This window comes from Aphanomyces astaci, assembly GCF_000520075.1.
Source record: "Aphanomyces astaci strain APO3 unplaced genomic scaffold supercont1.17, whole genome shotgun sequence".
NCBI lineage: Eukaryota > Oomycota > Saprolegniomycetes > Saprolegniales > Verrucalvaceae > Aphanomyces > Aphanomyces astaci.
Genome location: NW_009798280.1, coordinates 711,661 through 722,921, shown reverse-complemented (window position 1 = coordinate 722,921; position 11,261 = coordinate 711,661). Strand labels below are relative to the sequence as shown.

General features: G+C 47.5%; 3 protein-coding genes across 5 annotated transcripts; 2 read left to right on the top strand and 1 right to left on the bottom strand.

Moving 5' to 3' along the window:
- Positions 1–1,281: 1,281 nt before the first annotated feature.
- Positions 1,282–6,712, top strand: H257_08082 (hypothetical protein). Of its 3 annotated transcripts, XM_009833863.1 has the most exons (8): positions 1,282–1,625; positions 1,673–2,019; positions 3,391–3,715; positions 4,281–4,452; positions 4,528–4,598; positions 5,092–5,316; positions 6,175–6,334; positions 6,397–6,712. In XM_009833863.1, the coding sequence occupies exons 1-8, from the start codon at positions 1,287–1,289 to the stop codon at positions 6,495–6,497; spliced, it is 1,740 nt and encodes a 579-aa protein (XP_009832165.1). In that variant the 5' UTR covers positions 1,282–1,286; the 3' UTR covers positions 6,498–6,712. The 3 variants fall into 3 exon arrangements, with proteins under 3 accessions (XP_009832165.1, XP_009832164.1, XP_009832163.1); XM_009833862.1 differs by having other exon boundaries at positions 6,175–6,712; XM_009833861.1 differs by having other exon boundaries at positions 1,282–2,019.
- Positions 6,713–7,117: 405 nt separating this feature from the next.
- On the top strand, positions 7,118–8,152 carry H257_08081 (hypothetical protein). The gene has a single exon (XM_009833860.1). It carries the CDS (start codon positions 7,144–7,146, stop codon positions 8,083–8,085), a length of 942 nt encoding a protein of 313 aa, XP_009832162.1. The 5' UTR covers positions 7,118–7,143; the 3' UTR covers positions 8,086–8,152.
- Positions 8,153–8,428: 276 nt separating this feature from the next.
- H257_08080 (hypothetical protein) lies at positions 8,429–11,251 on the bottom strand. The gene is made up of 4 exons (XM_009833859.1): positions 10,850–11,251; positions 10,771–10,803; positions 9,415–10,705; positions 8,429–9,050 (listed from the first exon to the last, which is right to left on the bottom strand). Exons 1-4 carry the CDS (start codon positions 11,237–11,239, stop codon positions 8,518–8,520), a joined length of 2,247 nt encoding a protein of 748 aa, XP_009832161.1. The 5' UTR covers positions 11,240–11,251; the 3' UTR covers positions 8,429–8,517.
- Positions 11,252–11,261: the final 10 nt, after the last annotated feature.

Below are 11,261 nucleotides of genomic sequence, written 5' to 3'. Positions count from 1 at the left end.
GGCTCAATTCTTCTACCGATTCTTCGATTCATTTTGGATGTCCTAAGTAAATTACAGCCTAAGCCAATCAAATCACGTCCTGTCCGATTTCTGCCAATCCAAACGTTTGATTCGGCCAAGTCCTAGTATTGGGCAAAACCACAAATATACCAAGTAGTACAGTGTGTACAAACTTACATATTAAATTAGATCAAATCGATTCAAATGCTATTGTCGATTTGATACTAATTTGGGGAGGGGTGCAATCGAATCGCGCTGACCAAACCGATCCACAATCGATCTGATTGGTTGAATTTCTTTGAGAAGGTTTTGATTGGCTAATAATTTTGAGCAGCTCATCTGAGGTAGCCAATCAAATCGATTTAAATTCCAACGAGAAACCACGCCACAACACGAAATTTTACTCGAAAGCACAATACTACGTAGTATTTGGTGAAAACACTAAGTCCAAATTTGGGTGCAATACACAATACTATTAATACATACTAGCAGTACGGAATGTGTGACGTCCTGTCAAGCAATCATTACGTCTCGTGTACCAGTAATGGCCTCGAAGTTGCAATTGAGGAATAATTTTTCCAAGGAGATACACTGGTATGGTGCATTTCATCTAAAGACTACAGATCGGCCATCCTCAGAAGGAGACGTTTTACTATAAACGCCTCTGTTATTTTCAGTTAAACCCCCGTAATGTTGACGTTAAATTATTTAACTTACGTTTTTTATCTGGTAAATAGGTTAAACATCCTGAATAATCCGGATACAATGGAAACGTTCATACGGATAAGTGCTATATACAACGACCAAGATATACTTGATGCTCCTTTTCGGCCAAAATGTGCCTGGCTCCATATATTTCCATACAAAAAGGCTGGTTGGTTTAAATTCTATTACTCGATCAATTTTTCACCAATCGAAATTTTGAACCGTAACTTCTGTTGGTCTTGACCAGTTCTATCGTTATTACGACTTATTTTCCTAAAAAATATCAATACAAATTTGGAATAGCTTCCGAAAGACAAGGCATTTTTTTGTAGTCTTTAGTTGAAATGCACCATATGTATTACTGTAGTGCCGTTGAACTTTTACCTTTCCTTGCCGAGACTAGTAATACTAGTACTATTAATAGTTCTGCTATTATTAATAATAGTAATACGTTGTCCACAAACAAATCCGGATAACTAAACGAGTTCAGACCTGACAAATGTGTTTCGGAAATGTGTTTCGGAACAGAGTGGTGTTTATTATCCGGATACCGGATACGCGATTCCCAAGCACGTCAAATCATGAATGGCCTCAAGTTCCCAGCGCGAACGGCGGCGGCGGCGTTGGTGCGTCGAAGCATCAGTCGCAGCAGCTTTCGGAGCACTCCCTTCTTCCGAGCATTGTCCTCGTACGGCTATGCGGATGTACAGGTCGGCGATGTCACGAGCGTGAAGCGAAGCACCGTGCACAAAAAGTCAGCGGTGGAAGTGCAGCTGGAAGAAGCCATCACCCGCGACGACGACGAGTTGGCTCCGACGGGCCTTCTCTTGGCCTTGACGCAGGGTGTGGGGACAGTTTCCGGTCTGCGCGACGCATCGCTCAACTCTACCGTGCACGTGTTTGACGAAGACCGCCAAGTGGTACGTCGTGTTGATCTCGTTACAGTATCATGCATGACGCTGGGTAGGTCGGACAAGGCGTGGTGCTGCATCTCCAGAAGAAACGCGCGGTCGTCGCGTTCTTTGGCGACGCCAGCCGCATGTCCCTTGGCATGGAGGTCGAGCTCATCGACAACGACCTGACAATTCCGGTGGGAGGGGACCTGCTAGGCCGTGTCGTGGACCCGTTAGGACAGGCCATGGACTCTGCGCCGCCGCTCGCGCCGTCCACACCGCGCCTTCCATGCATGCGTAGCACGATTCCTTCCATGATGGATCGAGGCATGCTCAAGGAACCATGGACTACGGGCATCCAAGTGATTGACTGCTTGCATCCGCTGGCATACGGCCATCGCTTCGGTATCCTCGGACCTCGGTAAAACCAAACTCACTCCCGTCACACTGTCACATGTGATGAGAGGGATGCCAAGTATTTCCCAATTGTTTCGAAATTGTATATATATATATCCACGACAGTATGCTCGACTGTATAGCGTGTATTTCCGTGACGTGGCTGGCATTGACATGCAATGCTTTGTGCTATTTATAATAGGATTTTTCGCTTTTTTAATTTTTTAACAAAAAGAATGTTTACCTTGTATTATATCTATTAAAGTATTTATAGCTAATCCTAAATTTTCTACAGGATACGTATAATTATTTTTAGATCCTATAGAAGCTATTTCAAATTTACCTTTTTTTAATCTATTTATATTCAAAATACTGTCCTTTTACCCAAACATTTAGACTTGTAGGATGCTGATTCTCCTAATCTATCGATCGATTTTTCGTTTTACAAGAAACAGGTCCTGTGGTGTTTGTAATCACACTAATTAAAGTCACACATACTATTTAGATGTTGATGAAGGTTGTTTCCTGCCATCTGATTGGCTCATTACTTGATTGGGTTCGAATCATCATTCTCCAACTGTCTTTTCCACAATATTGTGATTTATTCGCTAGGAACTTTCAAAATTCGCGTGGTTTGTCAAACCAATATTGAATCATGCTGGAGCTCTAATTGGTTGAATTTACTTATCCTTTCTATACGAGCCAATCAAATCCACTCAAAAAAGGATTAGCCAATAGCGTCGTCGATTCGTAATTCGATTCGGCGGCGAGATATTCGATACGACGGGGTCTGGGAATTCGTGTCGAATCATCCACAATATTGGAGATTCGGTACGAATTTCCGGACCCCGTTCGATCGAATTCCGGGCACCAATCTCCCCGATTGGTCAATCCGAAATTGCTTGTCGCTGATTGGCTACAATCCATTTCGATTTTCTACCCGACGGGTCGAAGTGGATATTACCCAATCAGATGTCTCGGCTTGGTTTGCGCTCGGTTAAACGAACCGTAAAGAAACGGGAAATTTGAAGAAAATCGACAATATATATTGTGCTTTCGAGTGAAATTTCATTGTGTTGTGGCGTGGTTTCTCGTTGGAATTTAAATCGATTTGATTGGCTACTTCAGACGAGCTCAAAATTATTAGCCAATCAAAACCTTCTCAATGCAAACAATTCAACCAATCAGATCGATTGTGGATCGGTTTGGTTGGCTTAACGATTCGATTGCACCCCCTCCCCAAATTTGTACTATCAAATCGACAACCATGGCATGATATTTCCAGCATTGCATTCTGCGGCGGCGCGTCCCCATGTGTGTCATATGTTGCCATATCTGTGTGCCTTTATATATTTCACAACAACTTTAACTTGGTTTCCCTGTTTACGTCGTTTAGAGCCAGCGGCAAGACCAGGCTAACGCTAGATATCCTCGCGCAGCAAGTTCTGAAACACAAGCACGACAACAACGCTGCCGCCATGCCGCGCTTCGTGTATGTGGCAGTTGGGAAGGCTCCGACGCGCGTCTCTCAGATCCTGCAATTGCTCAAGCAGCTCGACATCCTCCCGTACACGACCGTGGTAGCCGCCGACGACCGCCAGCCGCTGATCATGCAGTACCTGGCGCCGTTTGCCGGCTGCCGAATCGCCGAATCCTGGCTGCAAGATGGCGTGACTAAAAATGCTATCGTTGTGTACGACGACTTGTCTGCGCATACCATGGTACGTACTATACGAACGACGACAACGAGTCAACAATCAATGTATTATTGCAGCGAATGATATATATATATATCGATAATTATATATATATATATATATATGGGGGAAAGTGCTCTTGTTTGGTTTGTTTGACAAGTATATTGTGGTTTGTTCTACTCAAAATATCATCGTACGGTTGTGTTGAATAAATCGCTCACCAATTTGCCGAAACTTTTATGATATAAAGCGGAGTTTAAGATGCAACCTACATTCTTTTTAGCCAATCATAAGGCAACCTTCTTTATTTTAGCCAATCATACTGTTTTGATGGCTTTGGCGATTTCAACCATCACCAACCAAAATTGACAGATTTGTGTGAAAATCATACTATCCATTTTTGGGGCATTTTGTTGGCGGGTTTCGGAAGTGATGATAGATATATCATCTCTTGATATAGGCGTCACTTCTGGTTATGTCGGATATATATATATATATATATCCGTCAAAGTCAAAAAGGATAGAATATATGATCCTTTTTGAACCGGGGAACCATTATCCTCATTCATGGACTAAATGGTGAGTGTAGGTGGTGGAACAATTGATTCACATGGTCAAGTTGCCGAAAGCCGCCCGCTTGAGCTTTAGTGGCCACGCCAACCTCATGGAGCGATCCACGCAGTTCTCCAAAAAGCGCGGCGGGACCTCCTTGACGTCGCTCGTGCTGGCCGACACGCCCGGCAAGGAAGACGTCGCCAGTGGTACGTGTTCGCAGTATATTTACTACTAGTATTACTACTAGTACATGTATACACTACTAATGCTCGTCTGTGTAGTGTTTCAGGAAGGTCTGATTTCGATTGTGGACGACCACGTGCTGTTGGATTCGAACTTGACCATGCGACGCGTACGTGACTATTGTTTCTACCCATGGAATGGATAAAATATATATTTATATATGTATATATATATAGTTTTGTTTTATTTTGCGCTCTCTATTTGACCTGGAGGACGATAGAACCATATATATATATTATTTTATTTTGTGGAATACATCGTGCTGGCATTGAGAGAGCTTGGATATTGTCCAAGAAATATCCAAGCTCACTCATCGCCAGCATATATAAATGGACTTTTGTGCTGATTCACCAAATCTATCGATCGGGTGTTTGGACTACATTTTGAATGTAAAGAAATGCCCTGTGGTGATGCCAAACAAATACACACTAATTAAAGTCATACGCTGATTCGATATTGATTATGATTTCCAACCATCTGATTGGTTCAATTCTTCTATACATTTATGATCTGGTGTAGTGTCGATTCCTTTTCTCCAAATGTCGCTCCTGTTTCGAAGACAAACTCTTCAATACATCGACATGGGAATGAATACATTGTAGGTATACCCTGCGATCGATTGCTTGGCGCCGGGTACGTCGGTGCGCGGCCCGCCATTCCAACGCGCGGCGCTGTGGAAGTGCATGCAGCACATCCGTGCCACCATCATCGAAGGCCACACAATTCAGGAGAATGTGACGCTGGCCAAAGGCTTTGGCTTTGATACAGAGCCAGAAGACCAGGAAGTGCTCGATTCTCGGGTGTTGGTGCAGGAGTTCTTTGTGCAGGTACCGATACCGATGAATAATACCCTAATAATACCCTTTCGAGTCACCGGCCGACTTCAATGTTTGAGCTGGTTCTATTGTGCAAATTTCATTGTGTTGTGTTGTGGTTTCTCGTTGGAATTTAAATCGATTTGATTGGCTACCTCAGATGAGCTCAAAATTATTAGCCAATCAAAACCTTCTCAATGAAATTCAACCAATCAGATCGATTGTGGATCGGTTTGGTCGGCGCAATGATTCGATTGCACCCCCTCCCCAAATTTGTATCAAATCGACAATACAAGTTGGTATATTTATTAATGCATCGAATGTGTTGGCTCGTATTGTGTGCATTTCACCCAAGTTTGTGAGCCATTTCGCGAATTAGCATTCGAAACTCCATTTGATCTCATTTAAGCTTGTACAAACTATATTGTATACAGCTATTGGTATTTATACCGTATAGTGTATATGTATTGCGACGGATTAATCTATTGCGACTGATAGTTTTTTTGTAATAACTGATATTTACTTGTGAACATGTTAACAATATACTTCAAATTTGTATGACGCAATGGATTAACAAAATATCACCTGTCGCAATACATATGCACTATACGGTATATGGTTTTGCCCAATGCATAGGGGTCAAACGTTTGGATTGGCAGAAACGGAACAGAACGTGATTTTTTATTGGCTTAGACTTTTCTCTTTGGTATACAACACACTTGAAGGTGACATTATATAACATGGCCAAACCAAACGAATCGATGATTGGATGAATGTTTGGTTCGTGCACTTTAATTGGCTAGGTCATTTTATATTTCGAGTCGACTTCAAAAGTTGATATTGGCTTTGTTGACCATGGAATGAAATTAGCGGCCGTTCCAACAACTGGACGAGGACGCGGTGCTCCTTGGGGCGTTCCTTCTGGCCCACCACCATGTGCTCACTCGGTTGCCGCAAAAAGTATCTGTATGGGATGCAGTTGATCATGTGCAAAGTACGCTGCCAGATGACCTCAAAGCCCGGCTGGCAGGTAAAACACAAACTCGTTGTTATATTGGGGTTCGTAGTTGGACTTCGAATCCTATGATGTAGCGCAACCGCGAAATGAAGGCTGGTCGGACGACTTGATTGAAGACTTGTATGGGTTTGTGCTGTCGGCCGTTCGAACGAAGTTTGGCAAGGCCGCTAACTAGACGAGTCGACTTGCCACGTAGCTCTCGTGTAAACCATGTTACTGGTTCAGGTCCTACTTGCAACTACCAGTTGTCCTTTGAAGTAGTCGGAGACAGATTCTTCCAAGCTCGACGATTCCTTGCCTACCACCTTTGGACCTTCATAGGGCCACCACGACTAACAGAGCGAAGGGGGGGGGGCTTAGGTTATATGTGAATCAAACTTTGCTGCGAAATGAATGCTGCATGTCGTTTGGTCGCACCTTTTTCCGTCGTTTCGCACATATGATTGGTGCTTAATTCCAGTTTTGAGCGGTTTCGAACCAACGATTGGCGCTTTATTAACCAATGAAAGATGACTACCGTATTTGCCGTACCATTGCACCATATAATTCAATTTGAACAATTGATTTCAATTCAGGGGTAATAGTACAGTACTAGTAAGTACTTTAATACTTAATGGAATATATTAAAATATATTGCATTTATTTAATTTTGCACCGTGCAAATCAACGAAAAATATGGTAGGTACATAACTTACCAAAATTATATTTACGTGCACTGTACTGTATAGAGAATATATACAAAACAAAACGAAATACGGCAGTTCCAGTTGTACTGTACCATAGTAGAAAGAACAACGTGAATTTTCCACTTGACCGTTGCCATGGACACGTGCCGATCGTCTACGTGGGAAGGACAAGAGTTCCCACGTCTTGCCGATGGAAAGAGCGAGTCTAGTGTGATGCGGTCCACCGATCTGTTGGCTCTCATCACGTCGTACCAGACAGGGGTTCCTGAAGAAGTGGTGGCGTTGAGTGCCGTCCTCAAACGTCGCCGCTTTCTACTCGACCTCCGCAAGGACTTTGATGAGGTCGCTGCCGTCGTCGAGCCATGGTATCGCCAATACCGCACGTCCCGACTGGACTATCTGGCGTCATGTCTGCCGCGACACGCGACAGGCAACCTGTTGATATGGGCGGCCGCCTCGGGGTCCGTGGACGTCGTGCGCTGGTTCGTGGAGGGGTGCCACGCTTCTTTCGAACGCTTTGAGAGCTCCCTTGATGAAGCTGTCGCGTATGGCCAGGTAGAGGTGGTTCAGTATTTAGCGCAGCACATCCCCTTGGATAAAAACAGCAGAAATATCGAGCGGTGGAGCGTAGCCGCGCAGTACGGGCACCTGAACATGGTTGAATGGCTGGACGCACACAACGTTGGCGGGTGCACGCGGGACGTTGGGCAATGCGCCGCGTGGATGGGTCATCTGGACATTGTCCAATGGGTCCATGTGAATCGACCTGAGCGATGCTCTGCCAGCGAATGCATGGTGTTCGCTGCGTTGAATGGCCATGTAGAGGTCGTCCGATGGCTCGATGAGCGCAGCCCAACTGACGAAAGTGCGGCCAGAGACGCGATGGAGACGGCCGCGAGACATGGATACGTGGACGTTGTGCGCCTCTTGCACACAAACCATGCGCGGCTGAGCACGATAGGAGCGATGCAGGAAGCCAAGAACAACGGACATCTCAACGTTGTGAAATTTCTACAGAGCCCATCCAACCTCTCGTGGCCACAACGATATACACAGAAGAGAACTACAGCGCAATGAATCATATAACACTTCGAACAAACTTGATCGGTTGGTGGCTTGGGTTGAATTACCAATCTAACTTGGCGGTAGTACATATGTACTTCACCGTAGTGTCACTGTGATGTGGGTGCACACCGACCATACGATTGGGGGCGTCGCTGCCCACCGTCCATATATACTGTGCTGTGTATGCAAAGTAGAATACGACGAGATCACTACCGCAACTGTTCAAGGGGGGGGGGTGCTACTCCTACGTAGCAGGATGCTAAATGTACAGTATGTAGTACACGATGATAAACATTGCGTCACCCGAGGCGGAGGTCTTGTGTAGGGCATGCAGCGTAGTACTATTCCGATATAATGCCATAGACAATGTACTCATAACATAGTTCACAACTCGTCCATCCTGACGAGGCTCTACTGATCTTTCATGTGCACTGGCTATTCTTACTAGAAAGCACTACTTTTCGCCACGTGAAACGCGTACGAGAGCACCCCCTCAGCCGCTTGAAAGTCCACGGCAGTTGTGAGTTGCAACGCCCCGTCTTTGAACCCTTCGACGACAGTGGATGCATTTCCCCGTGGAAGGAACCGCACGGCTTGCTTGGCATGGACGACGGACGGGCCAGTGGCCACGTGGTGGTGGCCTGCCGCGTCTAGCTGGTACTCGACCCAGAGAATCACGGCGTTGACGGGCCCAGTGATCGGCACGTTGATGGCGGCGTCATACGGGGCCACTGGCTCCATGAAGGACAGGGGCATCACTTCGAAGGCGGCAGTTCCGGCAGTGTACGGGTACATGTAGGTGGGGAAGGGAAAATCTCGGTCCAAGTACCCGCCTTGGAGAGCATCGAACGGCGCATGGTTAAAGCCGCTGACGCTGTTGACCGTCCCAAAGCACTCGTGCAAGTGATCGAACTGCACACCCATCGCTCGAATGCTGGCTCGATACGGCAATACCACTGCGCGTGCCGACAGCAGATCTACAGACAATAGTAAAACACTTAAGAAGCAAAGCACATAGCACGTTGGTTGTATCTTTGAAAGACCTAGATATCACCGTAGTGTGGGCAGGTAATAAGTAGTACAGTCCTAGCTTGGACACGTATATCATTTATTTATACATATCATTTTTGACAAGCCAAATCCTTGACGCCTTGAAATATCATATTTTTTGGTAGCCCAGTCGGTACCTTTGAAAGAAAACCTGTTTGGGCGTATCAACGTACATACTCATTCACCCCCACAAAGGTCAAACGCAGCAATGCTGTAAGTAAACTTGCACAGTCGGACGTGGTAATATAAAGAGAAATCAAAGTGTAGGGGATGGGAAATGAATGAATGTACCTGCCACCGCACTGCGACGGTACCAAAAGTTGAGCGCTTGCCAAATGGGGAGGTTTTGCATCGCGTAGTAAAATGGCTCGCCCACGAGAATGTCCACGGGCACTTGGCCGTGCAGATGCTCCACCAGCAGACCCTTGACGCCGCAGCCCAAGATGGTCAGGCGGTCGTCCAGGGCGTGGTGGCTAGCAATCTGCTCAAAGATCAACGCCGACACTTGCTTGGATTCGATGCTCGTGATGTTGGCCACTTGGTCTATTGACGCCGCCAAGAGCGCGCCAAACGAGCCGTCGCTAATGTCCAGAACTGACAGCGAGGAACGGTCTTGTTCAGAGGTCGGATGGGCGACTCGTCCGGCGACGATGTCCCGCAAGGCGGCGGCGTACGCGTCCGTGCGAGGTGTGTTGGTTAGCATGCTCACTCGCTCAGCATTGCAGATCAAATGGAGGCCACAGATGCAAGCGGCAGCAATATCATCATCTTTTTCGTCTACTTTAGCTCGCTTGATGGTGGCTGCTTGGGGGGGATGGGCTACCTTAAACCAGATGCGAAGCGAGTCCGAGTACGCTGTGAGCTCGACGGCGTCGGCATGTGCGACGACGTGCTGCGTCGTGAGGGGAAACACGACGGGGACCCAGTGGTCCTGCCAGTTCTGCGCGCCGCTGCTGGCCGTGCAATATGTGACACCGTCGCCAAAGTCGACACTCCACCACATCACGATCGCGTCCGCGCGGCCACTAGCTAGGGCGGTTACAACGGTGGTGGCTTTTTTGTTGGAGCAACGGGTTGTTCCGAAATCAAACGACAGCACTGGCACCACTTCGGTCAAGTCGACCACGTCTGGGATGGTGTTGATGTGCAGAGGCAGCGCGACGCGCGCGCCGCCCGTGCACTTCCACGCGTCTTTGGAACGTGCCAACGCCAACGAGTCGATGTGGGTCTGGTCGAAGCTGTTCATGCGATACAGTGTGTCGGAGGCCACAAGCTTGGCAAAGACGGTGGCGTGCTGAGGTACCACGACGGCGTCTGGAGTCAAGAGATGCGCCCGCGCGTGGGCGAGCGTCGGTAGAAGCCCTTCGCCAAGAAGAAGCGAGTCGAATAGCTCGGATACCATCATGTCGGCGCGCACGGGAAGGTGTTCTGGCACGGTCAGCTGGGTCGACCGCAGCGAGAACACAGTGACCTTGTCGCATAATCCGTTGGCGTCGATGACGGCGCCGGCAATGTCCGCCATCGTTTGAAACATTTCACAAGCGTACACGTGTTCGGCTCCGTGGCGTGCGGCTAACATGGCCTACAACAGGAGAGTAGCGTCATCACAGAGGATATGGAGGATGGCGGTGAATACTGAGTACGTACGAGAAGGCCGGTGCCCGTACCAATGTCCAACACCTAGAGCTCCATTAGCTGGATCAAACAAAAGCATGATGGGACGTACGATGGGACGGCGGTGGTGCGTCGCGATGAACTTTTCAATACCCCGACGAATCCCGTGTTCGTAGGCAGCGTTCCGGTCCAGATCCCGCAGCATGGACGTCATCTGAGACATGGACACGACGTTCTTGTACGTCTCGGCGGAATCCTCCTCTTCGACCCACATCAGCCCGCCGCTCTCTGGATTCAAGCGCGACGACAGCACGACCGAGCTCACGCCTTCCACGACCTCGTTCGTGTCCTCGTCCAAATACGAGTACGGCATGCTCGTGACAACCGTCTCTTCGGCACTTGCAGTGTCCAGAATATCTTCCAAGTTGGGGGCGGCTGCCTCGGCATCCTTGAAGTCCTCGCCCACGACGCCGCCGCCGTACTTGTCGGTACCTGCGTACATCTTTCGTGTCCAGCAATGTCAA

What these genes read in the sequence shown, in the direction of transcription:
- H257_08080 (XM_009833859.1), bottom strand. Translation starts at nt 11,239, where the DNA reads ATGTACGCAGGTACCGACAAGTACGGCGGCGGCGTCGTGGGCGAGGAC. An exon ending in CGCACCACCGCCGTCCCATC is followed by an intron (nt 10,804 to 10,849) that starts GTACGTCCCATC and finishes ATGGAGCTCTAG; the next exon opens with GTGTTGGACATTGGTACGGG. An exon ending in GTACGGGCACCGGCCTTCTC is followed by an intron (nt 10,706 to 10,770) that starts GTACGTACTCAG and finishes CTCCTGTTGTAG; the next exon opens with GCCATGTTAGCCGCACGCCA.
- H257_08082 (XM_009833863.1), top strand. Translation starts at nt 1,287, where the DNA reads ATGAATGGCCTCAAGTTCCCAGCGCGAACGGCGGCGGCGGCGTTGGTG. An exon ending in TTGACGAAGACCGCCAAGTG is followed by an intron (nt 1,626 to 1,672) that starts GTACGTCGTGTT and finishes GACGCTGGGTAG; the next exon opens with GTCGGACAAGGCGTGGTGCT. An exon ending in CCTCAAAGCCCGGCTGGCAG is followed by an intron (nt 6,335 to 6,396) that starts GTAAAACACAAA and finishes CCTATGATGTAG; the next exon opens with CGCAACCGCGAAATGAAGGC.
- H257_08081 (XM_009833860.1), top strand. Translation starts at nt 7,144, where the DNA reads ATGGACACGTGCCGATCGTCTACGTGGGAAGGACAAGAGTTCCCACGT.